Source organism: Podarcis liolepis (genome assembly GCF_965112155.1).
Source record: "Podarcis liolepis genome assembly, chromosome: 10".
Lineage (NCBI taxonomy): Eukaryota > Metazoa > Chordata > Lepidosauria > Squamata > Lacertidae > Podarcis > Podarcis liolepis.
In genome coordinates, this window is record NC_139562.1 from 22,736,867 (window position 1) to 22,755,079 (window position 18,213).

Consider the following 18,213-nt stretch of genomic DNA (forward strand, 5'->3'; position numbering starts at 1 on the left):
CTGAACCATAACTGCTTGTAGGACACAATTTTTTGGTGTCCTATCCGCTTGTGATCTAAGTGGTTCACAGTGGGTCTGCGTCATGCTTGAGGCTGTTCCTGGACAGAGGATCAGCTGGTCCCCACACCAGGGATCGCCAACCTTTTCAGACCAGTGGGCAGATTTCAAATTTGGGGAGAGCTGTGGGTACCAGTCACTAAATGACTGACATGTGAGCATGGTGTAATGCAAAATTAGAGAAAGCCACCCCCACCACCTTCTGCTTAGCACAGGAAGCCAATTTCCAGTGCTATTTCTATTTCCAATGCTGCGCAAGCTGGAACGTGTGCAGAGGAAACCAAGCCTTATGACGAACGGTTGAGGGAGCTGGGTGTGTCTAGCCTGGGGGCGGGGAGGAGTCTGAGAGGAGATATGATAGCCATCTTCAAATATCTAAAGGGCTGTCACATGGAGGATGGAACAAGCTTGTTTTCTCTTGCTCTGGAGGGTAGGACTCAAACCAGTGGATTCAAGTTACAAGACAGGAGATTCCAACTAAACATACGAAAAAACTTTCTGACAAAAAAGAGCTGCTCGACAGTGGAATGGACTCCCTCGGATGCATTTGATGCTTTCGTTCAGATTCCTGCACTGAAGATTGAACTAGATGACCGTCGGGGTCCAACACTACAATTCTATGATTCTGTGATTCTAATTGAAGTCTGGAGTTTCTCAGTGCCAAAAGTAAGCAGACACCAGCAGAGCTGGCTCCAGGTTTTGAGGAGTAGCATCTTGGGCAAAATGCCCCGTAGCGCACACTAGCCATGTTGCCACCTGTTGCAATAGCAGCTCCTCCTCATCTGGACAACGGCATAGGACCAGGAGTGCTAACTGCATGGGGTGCCCAGTGCTGCCACCATCTAGGAAAGAAAAGACGGCTGCCTTGTTGCACTCAGGTCAGTGCTCTGAGGCCTCAGCAGCTGTCAAGGACACCAGCCTCTAAGGCCAGCCCTGCAGACCAGGTGGAGCAGACGCAGAACAGTTTCTACTACAGACCTGTCAAGTGGGTAGTCCATCATATCAACATGGTGCAACAAGCTCAAGTTCAGCAGCACTGTTCAGGCGTCTTTCTCTGTGGCTCATTGGCAAGTCCATTGTGTGTGCCGTGCCACAAGCAATACGTCAAGGAAAAGCAGTGTGAGGGGCTGCCATCCTCTTCGTCTAAGCAATGCTGAACCACACAAAGGGCCTCTTCCCATTCAAAATTGTTTATTCATAAACCCGGTTTCCCCAGTATCAAAGGTGACATTTAGAACCAAGTCGGTCCATTTGTAAAAACAAGTATTTTTTAATTCCCCATGTGGACAGAAGCAGCTGCTTAGCAGCATAAGAGCAAAGAGCACCAAGACGGAATTTCAAACATGTCATGTTCCAAGCACATTTTAGACAAATTTAACAGAAGATAGGCAAGATGCTTATCATGCACCATACCAATATTAAATGAGTGTTTGCTTTTCATACTGAAAATACAGTTTGATGTATAAGCTGCCTTTACCTTTCCAATTCTTGGCAATGGAGCAAGGCAAGTGCTGAGGCTGTAAACAGGCATGATGTCCTTAAAGCTTGCAATATTGGGGAGATGGGAACGGTCTCTGGTAGGCTCACCCACACAGGGCCTTAATTTCCTTTGAACTACAGGAGAACTGCATTCCCTAAAACCACCTGTGGCTCCCTCCAGACCTTGCTGTACTCCAACTCCCATTAGCCCCAGGCCATCACAACCAATGGTCAGAGATAATGGGAGTTGTAGTCAAGCAATGCCTGGAGGGCTACGGTTTCCCCACTCTTGCCGTAATGGGAATAGAGATCAATTATCACAATCCAAATGGAGATGTTTCAGCCCCTGAACACTTCTGGTCTCAATATGGATAAAGTGAACAGCAATTCTCAGCCAAGTCTTCTGGTTTTAAGCATAGAAGTTGAAAGCCACCCGACGGGTAGCAAATGAGCAGTTCTTCAATGAAAGGGCCTCAAAAGACCACCCTAACCAGTGTCCGTCCGTCACTGTGCCAGGAGGGGACTTGGAGCTTTGATGAGAAAAGGTTTAGCTGCCTTGAGGATATCCAGTTCAGGGTCCAGTGAGCGTCCAAGGCCTTCCAAAACCATAATGGCAAAGACCACAGAGGCAAAGTTGCTCTCCAGCTTTACCTGGAAGCACAAAAGACATCAAGAAGGTAAAAGTGGATCATTGCTATTTGGAAATCAATACCAAGTCTTATTTGCTCTGCAAGGCAAGAAAGAGATTACAGTATATGTGACCACATATTGAGAGCCCTAACAATGCAAATATTTTTTTCCTGTTGCTTTCATTGATTATTCTCTTATGTTCACTGATAAACAGGTCTAACATTTAAACCTAGCATCCTTATACATTCTGTTCAATCCAGCTGGCTGTGTAGAATTTCCAGTGTGTGTGTGTGGAAGGGAAAGAGGAGCAAGGAAATGCAATTTAACTTACACTTCTGGGTTTCAATGCACAACATAGCAGCTTCTGAGCACAACACTGACTCATTTTTAAGGCTTTTTGGCGCTTTTGAATTTTGGACTAGGATTAGAATATGCAATCTTTCAAACACATCTGCATTGCATATTCAAGCTTTTTCTGTTCCAGTAAGTTCCCCATTCCAAGTTAAACTCTGGTTAAACATCCTTCAGGTGACATGGCCTGGTGCAGCTGTGAAGAAGAATAAACCTAACACAGAGATGATCTCACCTGATGCGTCATCAGTAACTTGAAAACACTGGACAGCAGGCTTGCTACTTGGAACTAGAATGCAAAGGGGTTTAAAATGTCATTCATTTCATTCATCCAGACACTGTAACTGCAATAGATGGTCCATTGGCCTGATCCAGCAGGCTCTCCTTATTACATCTTGTTGTCTATGATACAAAGATATAAAAATCTAGATATATTGCATTTATTAATTTATGCATTCATATATTTGCACTGTTTACTCATATTGGAACATTTAGAATTATATATAGTGTCAGTTTAACAAGAGAAGAAACAGTAATTGTTTTTCATTGTTTTAATTTTTGGAATTTGTTGCATGCATAATAAAATTATATATATATCAGTGTGTGACACATGTGTATCAGAAATTGTACACCTAGAGGTGGGATTATCACTTGAGCAATCTGTAGAATAAAGCATTTTCTACTTTGAATTATTGCACAGCAACTCGAGAGAAGACCAAGCTTTGATGTGGGCTACTGACCTTTCCCAAAGCTACAGTGCTGTCCCTGGCCTTTGTCACCAGCTCTGCCATGTCAGCTTTGAATCTCTCCACATCCTTGCACCGGTTAGCTCTGGAGTGATGAAGGATTAGCTCTGCCACTCTCTCCCCCTGCAGAACAAATCGGGAAGCCTATTCAGCCAAGCAAGACTCAGGTACTCTTCCTCGTTGAGCAAAATTTACAGAGACAGAGCTTCTAGTCTAGTTAAAATAGGGCTGAGCTTGAAAATTATTGCAAAGGAAGCTATTCTGTGAGGCTACAATTGGACAAGATGTTTTGTTTTGTTTTACAACCTACATTGGCTCCCAGTACGTTTCCAAGCACAATTCAAAGTGTTGGTGCTGACTTTTAAAGCCCTAAATGGCCTCAGCCCAGTATACCTGAAGGAGCGTCTCTACTCTCATCATTCAGCCCGGACACTGAGGTCCAGCGCCGAGGGCCTTCTGGCAGTTCCCTCACTGCGTGAAGCCAAGTTACAGGGAACCAGGCAGAGGGCCTTCTCGGTAGTGGCGCCCTCCCATCAGATGTCAAAGAGAACAACAACTACCAGACTTTTAGAACACATCTGAAGGCAGCCCTGTTTAGGGAAGCTTTTAATATTTGATGCATTACTGTATTTTAATATTTTGTTGGAAGCCACCCAGAGTGGCTGCGGAAGCCCAGCCAGATGGGCGGGGTATAAATAATAAATTATTATTATTATTAGATTATTACAATCAAGCGGTTTACCAATTTTATGGCATAAATAAATAAGAAAGAAGTATACTCTGGGTGGAATTCAACACAGCGCTAAGGAGGTTGTTCAATCAGTGCAAACATTTCTGCTTGCCCAATGGAAGCATTTTCCTTCTCCCCAATCATGCTGTTTTGTGAGATCTCCAAACCCTCTAGAGTGAATTGTGGTGTGGAGGAAGCCCCACTGCATCAGCAAGAGTCCCTGCTCCAGCTTCTGCTAGCAGAACAGAGTAGCTGAATCCAGCCCAAGAAGCTGCCATGTCCGGCCCAAAGCCGAACAGAATCTCCATTACCAGCTGCTATGAGAAATGGTTGAAAAGAGCCAATACCTGCCCTAATACCACAGCAGTGAAGACCGCCCGGAAGTTCTTGAGATCTGGACCCTGCAGCTCTGCTATGATTCCTGCATCCAGAAGCACCAGGCGAAGTGGTGGGCGAGAAGGCTGCACTTCCAGAATGAGTGTGTCCAACAGGTCCACAATGGTGGTCCGGTCCTCGGGGTGATCACGGAAGCCCTCTGCGCCCTGGACCAGGATATTCCCAGGGTGCAGGTCAGCATGGACAAAGTTATCAACAAACACCTGAAGGATTGAAAAATCACAACTTGGTTGAAAAAATGGCAACCCGAGAGCTTCTCAAATCAATGAACTAATTTATTAAGAAGAGAGGCTCTTGGTGAGTAGTAGGATATTTTGCTCTGCACATTTAACTCCTGGGTTTAATCTCTGGGTTCATCATATCAAGGCTGCCAGGAAGTAACAGGGCTGGGAGATACCCACTACCAGACAGGGGAGACACTGTATTGAACTGGGCAAGGAGGAGCTGCATTAAAATGTTGCTGCGTGGAATGCTTCTGTTTGCAGTTCAGCTATTCACTCCTTTACAATCCTCCATTCCATTTATCCCACCCAGTTTTCTAGGTCTACTAACCACACAACATGCCAGCAGCATTTCTTGAACTGTTTTGGGGTTCCCTCACTCCTTAGGCTTTTCCTACTAAAGGTTATGCTTATTTTTTTACTTCCACCACCTTCAGGGTTGCCAAAAAGCCCCTTTCTTCTAACTGGGTGTTGTCATTTGGGCTCGTGTAACCGAGGGGCTTTCTGATCAAAAACTTGAAAATTCATACAACAGATTCTTTGCCTTGCAGGCTGACTGCAGAGGCAAGCCAATCCTAAATTGCAAACCAACCAACAGAGGCCTCTTACCATCTTTAGAATCATGTCCATACCCATCTGAGCTATTTTCCAGCGCAGCTCCTTTGTGGCCTCTGTCTGCAGGTACTGGGCTATGGGCGTGCTCTCCTGAAGCAGAAAGAACCTAAATCAGGAAAGCCCTTTGAGCTTCTCAGGGGCACATTAATAAGCCTTTTGGAGGACAGTGGGGATACTTTTTAAGGGGGGAAGGAGATCGAAGGGGAAGAGTATACTCTATTGCTGACCACCTGACGTGATCAAGCTTTCTCCTCCTACTGTCATTCATGAATTTTTGAGGCTGCAAAGCCTCAGCCCCTGAGGGCTGGAGACATCCTATCCTCATGCTAGTCCTGCACAACATAGAAATGTTATTAGGGTTTAGTAGCCTTCTGAGGCCAGAACATTTGTCAGGAGTGCTGATCAGCAGAAGAGACACTGATCTGTGCATGTTCCCCCCTTTTTCACACCCAAACTGCTGCGAGGGTGTCAACTTTATTAAGCAGCCCAGCTGCTCACAAAGGGGTCTGCTTGCTAGGCCAAAGAAACCTCCTGCTCTCCTGCAGCTGGACAAAAAGCAAGGCAGCTCTCCCTGCCCTGCGCATTCCACATTCTCACCTCATATGTTTCCACGAGGATGTTTCTTGTCACGAAAGGGCGAAGAGGAACTGGGAACTTCACATAATCCACACCCTGGAAGTTAAGACGGAAGCGTTCCAGGTTCCTTGCTTCATAGCGCAAGTCAATCTAAAGAAACAAACTGCAGAGAATCAAGAGCAGCGGTGCCCGTTGGGGCCGAAGACAGGGAGTGAGGGCCCAGGCAAAGCCAACTATTTCTAGTTTTGTGCCCATCCTCTTCCCTGCTGAGTTGTACAAGGACAACACAGGGATGGAGGAGGAGGAAGCTAACAAGGCAGGGCTAGTAAGAAGTCAGGCAAGTGGGAGCTGGCCAAGGGTAGGAAGAAGTTTAGGTGCAGAGCCCCATGAACCAGCCTCCACTGATCAAGCAGACCCCAAACCAAAGTTCTTCCCACCTGCTGAATCATTAGTTTCTCAAACTCCTCCACAATCTCCGTCAGGCTGAGCCACTTGACCCCCGGGAGAAGCTCAAGGAGTCGACTACCAGTCTTCATCAGAAACAGATCCATTTGGACCTGGTCAGCTAATCCGGGGTGCAGCACCTATGCAAATGACAAAAGGTAGATGGATAATTCCTGATTACATGCAATCGTCAAGCCAGTCGGGATGGGTAACCTGTGGCCCTCCAGATGTTGCTAGACTACAGCTCCCATCATCCCCAACTACTAGCCGTGCTGGCTGGGGCTGATGGGAGTTGGAGTGCAACAACATCTGGAGGACCCCACGTTCCACACCCCTGTTTTATAGGGATAAGATGACCAGACTGAACTGAAGAGAAGATTCACAAGAGCAAGGGGGAACTTGCCAGTGGATCATGCACCTCATATTATAAGCTGCCATTGGCTGCCACCAGTGGGGAATCCAGCTGATGCTTGAAAGCTCAGTAGAGCACAGAAGGCCCCATGTCTGATCTCTGCCATCTCCAGGTAGGTCTGAGACAGATTCCTCCCTTAAATCCTGGAGGGTTACTGCCAGTCAATGCTGACAATACTGACCAATGGTCGGACTTAGGGAGTATGTTATGTTATGTTATGTTATGTTATGTTATGTTATGTTATGTTATGTTATGTTATGTTATGTTATGTTATGTTATGTTATGTTATTTCTATACTGCCCTTCAAGGGTAACAGGGTAGCTTACAATATAAAAACAAAAAATACATATCATAATAACAAACAAAAACAATAACACCCACCACCACCCACCCACAGTTTAAAAAGGCCATAAATTGAATTATCCAAAGGCTTAAGAGAAGAGGAATGTTTTTGCCTGGTGCCTAAAGATATATAATGAAGGCACTAGGCTAGCCTCCCTGGGGAGAGCAGTCCACAAATGGGGAACCACTGCAGAAGAGGCCTGTTTTAGTGTCGCCACCCTCCAGACCTCTCACACGAAGAAGGGCCTCAGATTATGATTGAGGTGTCTGGGTCAGTTCATAACGGGAGAGGCAGTCCTTGAGGTAAATCCATCTTGTCAACCTTTTCCTAATCACCACCACCATTTTGGACCTTTTCCTTCCAAGAATATGAAATGGTTTTAGTATCTGTTAAGTCAAATGGATAGCTTAGTTGGGTAGAGCATGGTGCCAAAATACCAACTTTGCAGGTTCAGGCCCCATAAGGGACACCTGCCTATTCCTGCATTGCAGGGGGTTGAACTAAGATGATCCTCAGGGTCCCCTTCCAGCCCTATGATATCCAAGTCAGAAACCAGTCATACTAAGTGCAATAGGACCAACTCTGAGCTAAGGAAGCACAGAATTGTGGTCTTACTTTAATGGCTACTGGAACAAGGCGGTCCCTCTTGGGACAGGATAAAGCTGTGTCCTGGTATCCAGAAACAGAATTCTGCTTAACGTGTCCATCAAAGCCATCATTGGGAAGCAACCGACGGGCACCACCTCCTTCAGAAATGCTTCCATCCTTCCTCTTCCAAAGCCACCTGAGGACTCCCTTAAGACCAGACACCTGCCAGGCTTCCAGAGCAGACTCCATTGCAGTGCCCTTGCAGAGTTCCTTCAGCACCGGCTGTCCAAGAGCGGAGATGTCCACGTAAGCTTTGTACACCTGGGCAATGCAGCCAGACCCAACGGGTTCCTGGCTGTCGAAGGTGAAGACCTTTTCCCAGCCTTCCCCCAAATATTTCTCCAAAGAACGTTGGGTGTAGCCCCAAGGGTGAGGGACCACCTTGATGTGGAGCTTGGAGAACTTGGCGCAGAACTCTTCGGAGAAGAGGTCCCTCCTTGTGCTCGCCCACTGCCCCAGTTTGATGTAGGTGGGGCCCGAAGACTCCGTCGCCTTGAGCAGAAGGCGGAGCCAGAGCGATGCAAAACCCGGGGAGATGTAGCTCAAGGGGTAAAGCCAAATCAAAGGCCCGAACTTCAGCAGGAGGACACAGGCTCGGATTGCGAGGGAAAAGGCTAGTCCTAAACGCTGGAGGAAACCAGCTGGAGAAAGGCCCCCTTTGTTGAGACAGGCATCTCCTTTTATTTGGGCTCCTCCATTGGGTGCCCCTTCGCACCTTGCACCCCAAGGTAATCCCACAGCCCCCCAGCACACCAGAGAGGTCTTTACCAAGGCTTTGCATGGAAAGCAGCTTGGAGCCTCGCCAGCGAAGAACCGAAGAGGAGGCCCCTTACCCCATGTCCTTCCTGTACACAGAGAGCTTCTCACAGTGAGGATTCTGGCATTAGAAAGGAAAATCCGGACAGTGGAATAGCAGTACCATGTAGTCATAGTCCTGGAGACATCAAGGGGCAGGAGGGAGATGCCTGGAGGGAGCGCTGCTTATGTTCCCGGCCCCCACTTTGGAAAGCATTTGAGAATAGACTGCAGAACGAGTTTACAAACAGGCAATCGGCAATCTTGAAACAGAGGCGGCTGCTTCGTCGCAAAACAAAGGGAGACTCCCGCCTACTCCCTAAACATTTCAGCACCTGAATATCTGCTTTTACATCATTTAATCCCAGGCATGAGCGGGCGTGGTGGCATCATCATCCCACGGCCCTTCACCCATCAGCGATCCTGGAATCCATCAGCCCGAATTTCATGCAGGGTTAACGAGAATCTGGAGATGCAGAGGTCACTAGATCCACTACCGGGGCGTGACCAACGAAGACCCGCGCTGCCACGGGTTCGTCTGGATTTCACTCATCACGAGTTAGCCTTCGTTTTTGTGCGCTTGGTCTTCTTCCGCGGGAACCCGCTCATTTATCCGCTGCTCCTCGTCGGTGTCGCGAAGAGCAGAAAGAGGAGGTGGAAATACTCAGCATCATCAAATCGCAACTGTGAATCTGAGCTGGACCCACAGCCGGCGGATTGAAAACTCCATCCGTAGAACTTCCACGTGCTCTTTGACCGGCTTTGCCTCGCGGGGGAGCGGATAGAACCAAAACTATACACAACGTTCTAGTTCCAGGGACTTCCGCAAAGGCAGAATTGCGGGGCGGAGACTCCGCCTCTTAAAGATACAGCGCGGGCAAAAGGCTGAGATGTGCAGCAGATGCAGCTGGCCAGAGCTTGGGGAAAGGCCACAGTAAATCCCTGCGGAAGCAACGCGATGAAGGAAGAAAGCAGCGGCATTCCGGAAGAAAGGAATGTCTCTCGTTTTAAAATAAAAGCAGTGCACTTGATCATATGCATGTCCACTCAGAACTAGAGTTTTCCAGTAAATATGAGTCTTACTGCTTAGGCCCCAACCGAGATCGCAGTTTTCCATTGCCTGCATTCATATTAGCACAGCAAACTAGGAAGATTGTATCATCGCCAATTGTTGCTGTGGCGAATGGCCAAAGAGCCTTGCATAAACTTTCGCTTACGGTAATCGGTTTTTCATTCTACTGTAGTTACCCTGATTTATGACTCTTGCCTACGCCTTCTCTCCTAGCCAGCTGTCGCGGGCTTCCATAGGCTGTGTATGGAATTACTGTATTTAAAATACTGTTTTCATTTGAATGGTGCTACTACAACCTTCACAGACTAAACGTGCGACGGAATACGGTATCGGTCACTACTGGGGGTGGGGGGATCTCTCCTTGTTAGAGAAATGATGGTTGCATCAACTCCAAGGGGGCCGAGGTCCCTTTGCTCCCCACCCCAATAAAATATTTGAGGGGGTCTGCCCCCCCCCCACCAAAGTTGATGGGTATTGCCATTCAAATAGTGTGTGCATCGTGTCATGTGATCCATTATGCGAGACGGGGCTTACCTGCCCCCCCCCCATTTTATTCAAATTGGCCGCACGGGATGATTGTAAGTTTCAGCAACCGAACCTCAGAGAGCTTTTTTGTCCTTTTCAGATGCCCTTCCTTCCAGATCCTGTATTTGCGGGGCGTTCTCTGGTGTGATGCAAGGCTTTGAAACTCCTTGTTGACGTTATGCATTTCCTTTGTCACTCAAGCCTGGAAGTATCTAGAGTCAGCCGCTGCTGCCCACTGAGCCACATCTCTTTCTACAGGGAGAATTGGGATCTGGTTTTGGCACCTTGCCTTCAACACCCGAAAAGTACTACTGTCAGTCAGGGCAAACGACTGCTTTAAAAAACGGTGTTGTACAATAGATGGTATGGCCGCTAGATGGAAGCATATGTAGCCTTTTGAATTGTAGGACTGGTTTTGTTTCCAGGTGTTGTGATCAGTTAGACCTCCAGGGTTAATTTGCCCCCCTCTAATGAAAAAAAGTGGGGACGCAGGTGGCACTGTGGGTTAAACCACAGAGCCTAGGACTTGCCGATCAGAAGGTCGGTGGTTCCAGTGGCGTAGCGTGGGGGGTGCAGGGGGGCCCGGCCGCACCGGGTGCAACATCTGGGGGTTAGGGTTAGGGGGCGCAAATCCACGGGTTAGGGGGCTCAAATTACTTGCCTTGCCCCGGGTGCTGACAACCCACGCTACGCCACTGGGTGGTTCGAATCTCCGCGACAGGGTGAGCGCCCGTTGCTCTGTCCCAGCTCCTGCCAACCTAGCAGTTTGAAAGCATGTCAAAGTGCAAGTAGATAAATAGGTAAACGGTGTTTACGTGCGCTGCTCTGGTTCTCCAGAAGCGGCTTAGTCATGCTGGCCACATGACCCGGAAGCTGTACGTCAGCTCCCTTGGCCAATAAAGCAATATGAGCGCCACAACCCCCGAGTCGGCCACGACTGGACCTCATGGTCAGGGAACCCTTTACCTTTTTAATGAAAAAAGAACCTTAGCTTGGGGCCTTCCCACCCACCCACATCCCACTGTAGGGACAACACACCTGCTGCCCTTGCTGCCTGGAGCTGATAAGACTTGTAGTTTCAAAGGCTGCAAAACAGCCACAGTTTTTTGAAGGGACGATAGCTTCAAGGATGCAGAAAATCCTGAATCTCTCAGGCAACAGAAGAACTTTTCTGGTTCCTGCGAGTCAAAACTGAGATGCCAGTTGTTCAACATAATATATAGCCTTTCGTAATGTTTCCCAGCAGCAATCATTCAGGGCAGGTTCCAGCAATGGGCCAGGTGGGTCACTGGCAGTGGGCCAAGGAACTTAGACGGGCCCCTCACTGGCCCCAGCCCAATCCTGCCAGCATGGGAGAATCTGTGTAGCAGCCTGGGCCCTGTGCTTTCTGAGGCCCCCATGCTGATAATTGCCACTGCTGGATTGGTGCAGCTGCCGCTACCTAGAAATAGGGAACCTCTGAAAACTGATTGCATGGAATGAACTGGAGGTGCAATAACTTAAATCAAGCTAGATAGCTCAGTTAGTTAGAGCATGGTGCTGATAATGCCAAGGTTGCAGGTTTGAACCCCGTAAGGGAGAGCTGCATATTCCTACATCACAGGGGGTTGACTAGATGATCCTCAGGGACCCTTTCAATTCTAAGATTCAAGCTAAATCTCAGTTACCTTGTACTGGAATATAACCTTGCTGGTGCCCAAAATTATTTATTTACATTATGACCAGACCATTTCCCGATTAAAAATATTGGGAATCGGAAAAAGATCAGCAGCAAGATGACAAGTTCAATGCACAATATATTTTGTTTCCTCTACAGGGTTCAGCGGTCATTTATTTTCTCTATTTTATTTCTATGTTTCTCTATTGCAATATATATTTCCATATTGTCTCGTATTTACACTGCCTTAGTTGTATTCAGAGTTGACCTGTTGAATTGATACTTAGTAATTTAAATTCATTTATTTTAATAGACCTACTCTGAGTAAGACATATTTGGCTATCACTCCAATTATTAAACACACCAGCATACAAAACCACCAAAAAAGCTAATCAGAGAGAGAGCTAAAATGCTAGTTTCACATTGAAAAAACTAAACAGCTGTGGAGCTCCAGAGCAGATTCTGGGAGTGTTCCAGGGGAGGAAAGAAAAGTGGTCTTTAATAAGCATATAAGTTATTAAAAATGAGAAATGACTCTCCACGAATGCTGCTGATTTACAGCCATCACCTACAGTTAGTGTAATAGAGGCTGTCTTCTTTCTTGTGCTTATCTCTGCCAGCAAAATACAGAAAAAGAACAGGCTTTCCCAAAGAACTTGTTTCTGTGTTGTGTCAAAGGCTAGTCGATGCTCCTTTTGTAAAGCACAAAGGCTCTGGGGGTGAAAACTATACTCCGTATTGTCAGACACAATGGGGTCTTTGTTTGTGATGTTTGGGTCTCTTGGACACTGCTCTATAAAATAGGTCTAGAATGCTGCTACACAGAGCTTGGATTCATATAGGCATGGAGAAATGCCATCATGTTCCAGCAACATGATGGACACAATCCGCCAGAAATGTATCCTGTGCCAAGAATGGGAATTCCTCGGGGTTGCTCAGTGAAATAATTTTTAGACGCTTACCAAAGGTGGGGGAGAGGATGACTCTTTAGATGGTAATGTGTATTACTTCAGCATATTTGTTGTATCTTAATTCTCACACCAAGGAAATTTGCACAAGCCCCATCCTGGTCCTCTCAGAGGCTTAAAGAAGTCCTGGCCTTTTCTGGCCTCTGAGGCCCCCAAGCCATAATAAATGTGCCATGGAAAAATAATGACACTCGGAAACAAAATAAAGCACACAAAAAATAAGAAGAGTGAAACACAAATTGGTTTTTTTTAAATAATAATAAAAAATAACCAAATGCTTTTCTAGCCTTTTTCTGTTGAAATGCATTACTTGTTAAGGGGAAATCTTGCTTTCCTGCAATGTCAAAGTTGATATTAAGCATATGATAACCTCTGCATCAGTTAACAAAAAAGTTCTCTTTTACCAAATCACATCTCTTATCTGCTTAAATTTGTAGCTCCGGATTGAGAGGATACCCCAGTTTAATCTGCTACACATAAAAACAAAGGGATGCAGGTGGCGCTGTGGTCTGAACCACAGAGCCTAGGGCTTGCCGATCAGAAAGTTGGCGGTTCGAATCCCTTTACCTTTACAGAAAAACAAGTTGCAGAACTAATCAAATGCCAAAAAAGTTAAGAAGTGTCTAAATTTGAGGGTCTGTTTGAGGCCCAGGATCCAAATTGCCCTTCTGCCCCCCAGCCATTGACCCTGGCCCCACCCCCAACTGTAACACACTGTTATTGAAAGCTCTGTTCTGCCTTTCCTCTGTAATACTTCTGTCCTCCACTGATTGAAAAACCAGGAAGGTTTTATTTTGAAGTATGCTAGAAAAGTAGAATAATCTTACCACTGGTTATCAGTGGGGTAGAAAATACCCAGCAGCTGTGTTTACAATGGCACACTATGCATTGTGCAATGCCTTTGTGCTTGTGTGTTTGGAGACAATATATATATATTCCTTCCCTACTCAGAGATTTCAGTTGCAATCCTGAACACATTTAACCAGGAATAATTTAGCCATGGCGAAGACAAATGCGTAGGAGAGTGAGATCAAAACAGGCATGATGTTAAATCCCAAAGCTTGTAGTTTCCAACATTCTTAAAACAAAATGCAGTCTTAGGCTGAAATCCAGTTCCCACTTACATTGACTTAAATACTTCCAAGTTACTTCTGAGTAGACATGTATAGGATGGTGTTAGATTCTGCCAGATGCAAAGCCGATTTCAGGTTGTGCTGAGGTCTGGTGTTCCCCTATTTTTAAATCTGGACAGGGATGACGGGAGTGTGTTCAGCAACGACTGGAGGGTCAAAGGCTCCCCATAGCCCTGTAAGGGCGAAAAAGCCCATTAAACTACTTTAATGGCATAAGCCTAAAGTTCTATTATAAGCTAGAATCTCTCCTGCAGAAGAGTGATAGGCTGAAAGCACCCTGTACAGTATCCTGGAGTTGTGACTAGTTCCAGTAGATGGCGATCATAGAACCTTATGTAGGGTTTGATATGTTATCAAGCCCCAGCAGATGTATAGTAACCGCATTGGTGCTTTATCTTCATTTTGTGAAGATCAGTTTAGGACAGAGACACTCCTAGCCAATTGTTTCCATACCAGAAGCCTTGATTTAGGGAAGGGAGGAATGCAGAAGAAATGCAGAAGAACCCGATGCCTTTAACATTGCTAAAATTAGTTAATTGTTTAATTAATTCAATTTAATCAATGAGGCAGGAAACAGTACAATTCAAGCCACAGGTTTCAGAATTGAATTTACTGATAAGCTGCAATTTGGCACTTTCATATTGGAGTCTCCCTTTTTATTTCTTTGAAATAATTTTTATTAAAAGATTTTCATGAACTACAAAGAACATGCAATCTCTCTCTCTCTCTCTCTCTCTCTCTCTCTCTCAGATTATAAAGTCTTTTGGTTTCATTCAATGAAAAATGTAAAACAATATGATATCCAAAGGTAGGGGAAGAGGGCGGAGGGCAAGGGCGGGTGGTCAGCTTGCACACTATCTTGTCATTATGTCAGCTTGGCATATACGTGGGGTTTTTATGTCAGTGCCAATCCCTTTTGAGGTTCAGTTGTTCAGGATGGCAACAGAGGGTGCTTGGAGGTGAAAAAGTGACCCTACTGGTTCTTGAGTAATTTCATTTCCTGAAAAGTTGTGCCATAATAGATTTAAGACTTCAAGGTACTACAAGACACTCCCCCCCTTCTTGGCTGCAATAGGAACCTAGGAAGCTGTCATTGGCCCATTGAACTTAGTATCGTTGACACGGGCTGGCAGTGGTTGTTTCAAGCAGGAGTTTCTCTCAGCCCTACCTGCAGACACCTGGGACCTTTTGCATCGGCTCTATCCCCAGGTTAGGCCAACATGGCTGCCCATTGCAATGTTAGTTTTTATGACATTGTACGGTAGGCTATGACCCCCAAGGTGGCATGTAAATGATTTTATAGATGAATACCCTAGTGGAAATTATAACCAGAGAGATGGAGTATGCGAGAGAGATGAGGTGCTGTGTATTTAAACCCCCCCCCCCCCAATCCTTAAAACTGAAGTTTATCCTGCACAGAGCTACAATTTCCAACCGCTTTTACTAGCTACAGTTCTCAGGATTCTTTGCGGGATGGTTGGCAAATGTGTTTTAAATGCATGATGTCTGTGCCGCTAGAGACAGTGAGAGAACCACTTAACACAGTTTGTAATGGAACCACATTAATTGTAGCGTTTTCAAACTGCCTGTATTCACCTAATCAAAAATATGGGGATGCCGTCTCGCTGCTTGGCAGGATATCACCACCAGCTTTCCAAATGGTTATATGTACCTTGTGATAAATTACAGCTTGGCAAATGGCAATCTGATATGTTTATCCAGGAAGGGACCTGGAATATATCAAGAGTGCACCGCTTTTAAGATCTCTTCCCAGTAAACCACCGGCGCAATTCCCCAATATCTCCAGGGCGCGGTGCCCCTCATCTCCCCACCCCCACCCCAAGAAATCTGGGCATGCTTCCATTTCTGTGGAGCCACAGTCCTTATGCCATACATAAACAGTTCCTGAAGAAATGAATTATTTCACTCCTCTTATGGCTGTGTGTGTGTGTGTGTGTGTGTGTGTGTGTGGCTATATATGTGGCTACATAATTTTCAAGGTAAATAATCTGAGAATAAGTGTTCTCGGGCACGGATCTTTAGCAGGAGTGGAAACGTTAATTTTGATAAAAGTCCTCTGAGCAACTTTGCAAAGCAACTTTGGCTTGGGATGCACTTGAAACGTGATAATAATAGTAATAAATTGGTTTTTTGTGGATTTTTTTATGGCAGAAGTGGAGGAACTGAAACGGATAGCCCCCTTCCGTAGTTCCCCACCACACCCTGACCCCCAAATGTTGTCCCCAAGCAGGTCCTGTTTGCGGTCCTCCCCACCCCGTAAATCCTCGAGTATTTTGGGTTGCCATGGCAATGTGGCCTGCTCTTCAGCCAGCTGCAGATTAGCTCACTGGGAAAGAGTCAGGATGGGTCAGGCTAGGGAAGGGTGGGAAGAAAGACACAGGAGGAGGAGGAGAAAAGAAAAGAGGGGGAGGGGAAAAAGAAAGGAGGTGGTATTGGGCTTTGAAGGGGGAAGGAAAAGAGAGAGCGCCATAAAGTCAGGAAAAGAAGCGGTCGGGATGGGGGGCGGGGAGAAAAGCAGCTGATGGGGTTTTTTTGAGGGGGGAGAGAGAATTGCAGCAGCGACAGCAAGAGGAGGGAAAGGGAAACTTGGGAAGATTTCGCCGTGGAAGAAGCTGATCCTTTCTAATGGAGCAGACGGGGTTGCAAAGAGAGAGGGAAATCCTTTGAAAATCCGTGAGGGGGCTCTGTTAACAAAAGGGAGGAACTACGGCGGGGGCGAGCAGAGCAGAGCAAAGGGAACTATGCAAGCAGAGGCTGCTTCGGTCGCTGCTGCTGCTGCTGTTGCTGTTGCTGCTGGAGTCGCCAGGCTGGAGTTTCCCAAGATGAGAACAGAAGGCAGATGGGGGGACAGGCCGGCTACTGCCATTGAGCAAGGTAGGTAGGCGCGGGGGGGGGGCGGTTCTGCTCCTGCCGTGCTCGGGGTTTCTTTTTTTTTGGGGGGGGGAGGTCTGGCTTCATGTGCCAAATCCTGCAGCTTGTGGTGGGAGGGGGGGGTTGGGGAAGGCTCTGTCGGGTTGGGGGGGGAGGGGATCTGCTTGTGCAAAATGACCGGGTCGCTTTTGGCTTCGGGGGGGGGGGGGAGATGACACCCCGTGGTTAGTTGGTGTGGTGGTGGCCGGGCAGGACGGCGGTGTGGGGCAGGAGCCCCCTTCAGCAGGAAGGCACTGCTCCCCACCTTCTGCAGCTGGGCTGGCGGACCGCATGGGGAACTACAGTACAGTACGTGAAGAAATGCATGTGAGCACCCGAAGAACACCCCTTTTTGTGAAGATCCTTAAAGCCAGAGGGTTTTTTTTTAAAAAAGTAGTGCCTAACTGCACCGCTGCTGCCCGTAGTTGACTAATGGTCTCTAGGCTTTTGGCTTAGAAGTGGAGGATAGAAAAGGAGGAGAGCAGGTCGGGTTGCCCTCTGGAAATGTGTGCGTGAATTCCTAGTGGCGGGATCGTCTGGAACTGATCTGCAGATTTATCCATTGGGATTTATGGAGAACTGGGGGTATTCTGACTCGCTTGAAGGCGGGAGACGTTTCCACAGTGGAGGAAGGGTGACTTATTGCGAAAAGCTGTGAATCGTCATGGAAATGGCTACCTCAAAAGCACGGGTTTCAAAATGCCACAGAATCTTGTTGGATCCCTCCCCCCCCATCAAAGAAGGGAATGTCTCCTTACCAAATCCACAGGCTTGGCTAAAAGGAATTGTGTGGGTCACACCAGTGGGCGTGGGGAACCCTCCTCCCTTTTTGCCCACATTTTCGGTGCTCTTAGGAATGCAGATAAAACTTTCTGGCATAAAAGCTGCTGAGTTTGCTTTTCCGTTTTCAGGAGCAGCAGATAAAAGGGGTTCAGCCTAGCTGATTCCAGGTCTGTTCATTCTTACTGCAGTGTGCTTTAGTTTTATTATCTTTTAAACCCTATTTAGAGAATTGAGTCCAATTAGGTGTTTCCTATCACAAGGTTTTTTCTCTTTCGATGGAACATAAACTGAAGTGATGAGTAAAGCATTGCATGGAAATAATCCATCTTCTCTCCATTCATCTTGTTAAAAAGTGAGAAGGTCTTCACAAACCTGCTATAAAAAATAGGGATAACTGTTGTTGTTTTAAAAAAAGATTGTAAAAAAATAATGGGGGACCGCAGGAAAAAACCTCAAGTGGAATTCACTAGGTTTTAAAAAACAGAATGGTTGTGTAATAACCCCCAAATTTCTCAATTCACTTGGAAAGCAAAGTTACACCCTGGGATTGATGAACAGTCTGTACCATGCCATTTTAACTTCCTTACGTAGGGCCTATTCATCCAATCTCTTCCCCTCCATTCCCCCCCCCCATACACCCGTTTCTTCTAATAACGTCACCAGAACCTGCTGTAGTTCAGTGACCAGTGTTCTAATTTTAC

At 46.5% G+C, this 18,213-nt stretch overlaps 2 protein-coding genes across 8 annotated transcripts in view; one reads left to right on the plus strand and one right to left on the minus strand.

Moving 5' to 3' along the window:
• Positions 1-1,307: 1,307 nt before the first annotated feature.
• On the minus strand, positions 1,308-9,294 carry ADCK2 (aarF domain containing kinase 2). The gene is made up of 8 exons (XM_083462013.1): positions 7,616-9,294; positions 6,239-6,385; positions 5,823-5,951; positions 5,220-5,315; positions 4,341-4,592; positions 3,258-3,386; positions 2,753-2,806; positions 1,308-2,187 (listed from the first exon to the last, which is right to left on the minus strand). Exons 1-8 carry the CDS (start codon positions 8,576-8,578, stop codon positions 2,041-2,043), a joined length of 1,917 nt encoding a protein of 638 aa, XP_083318139.1. The 5' UTR covers positions 8,579-9,294; the 3' UTR covers positions 1,308-2,040.
• Positions 9,295-16,213: 6,919 nt separating this feature from the next.
• DENND2A (DENN domain containing 2A) overlaps positions 16,214-18,213 on the plus strand; it is a 76,221-nt gene continuing 74,221 nt past the window's right edge. For 2 of the 7 annotated variants that reach the window (XM_083461908.1, XM_083461911.1), the window contains exon 1: positions 16,214-16,693. The gene's annotated coding sequence lies outside the window, so the exon portion shown is untranslated. The remainder of the gene's footprint in view (positions 16,694-18,213) is intronic. The other 5 variants (XM_083461909.1, XM_083461912.1, XM_083461907.1 and 2 more) reach the window with 4 other exon arrangements.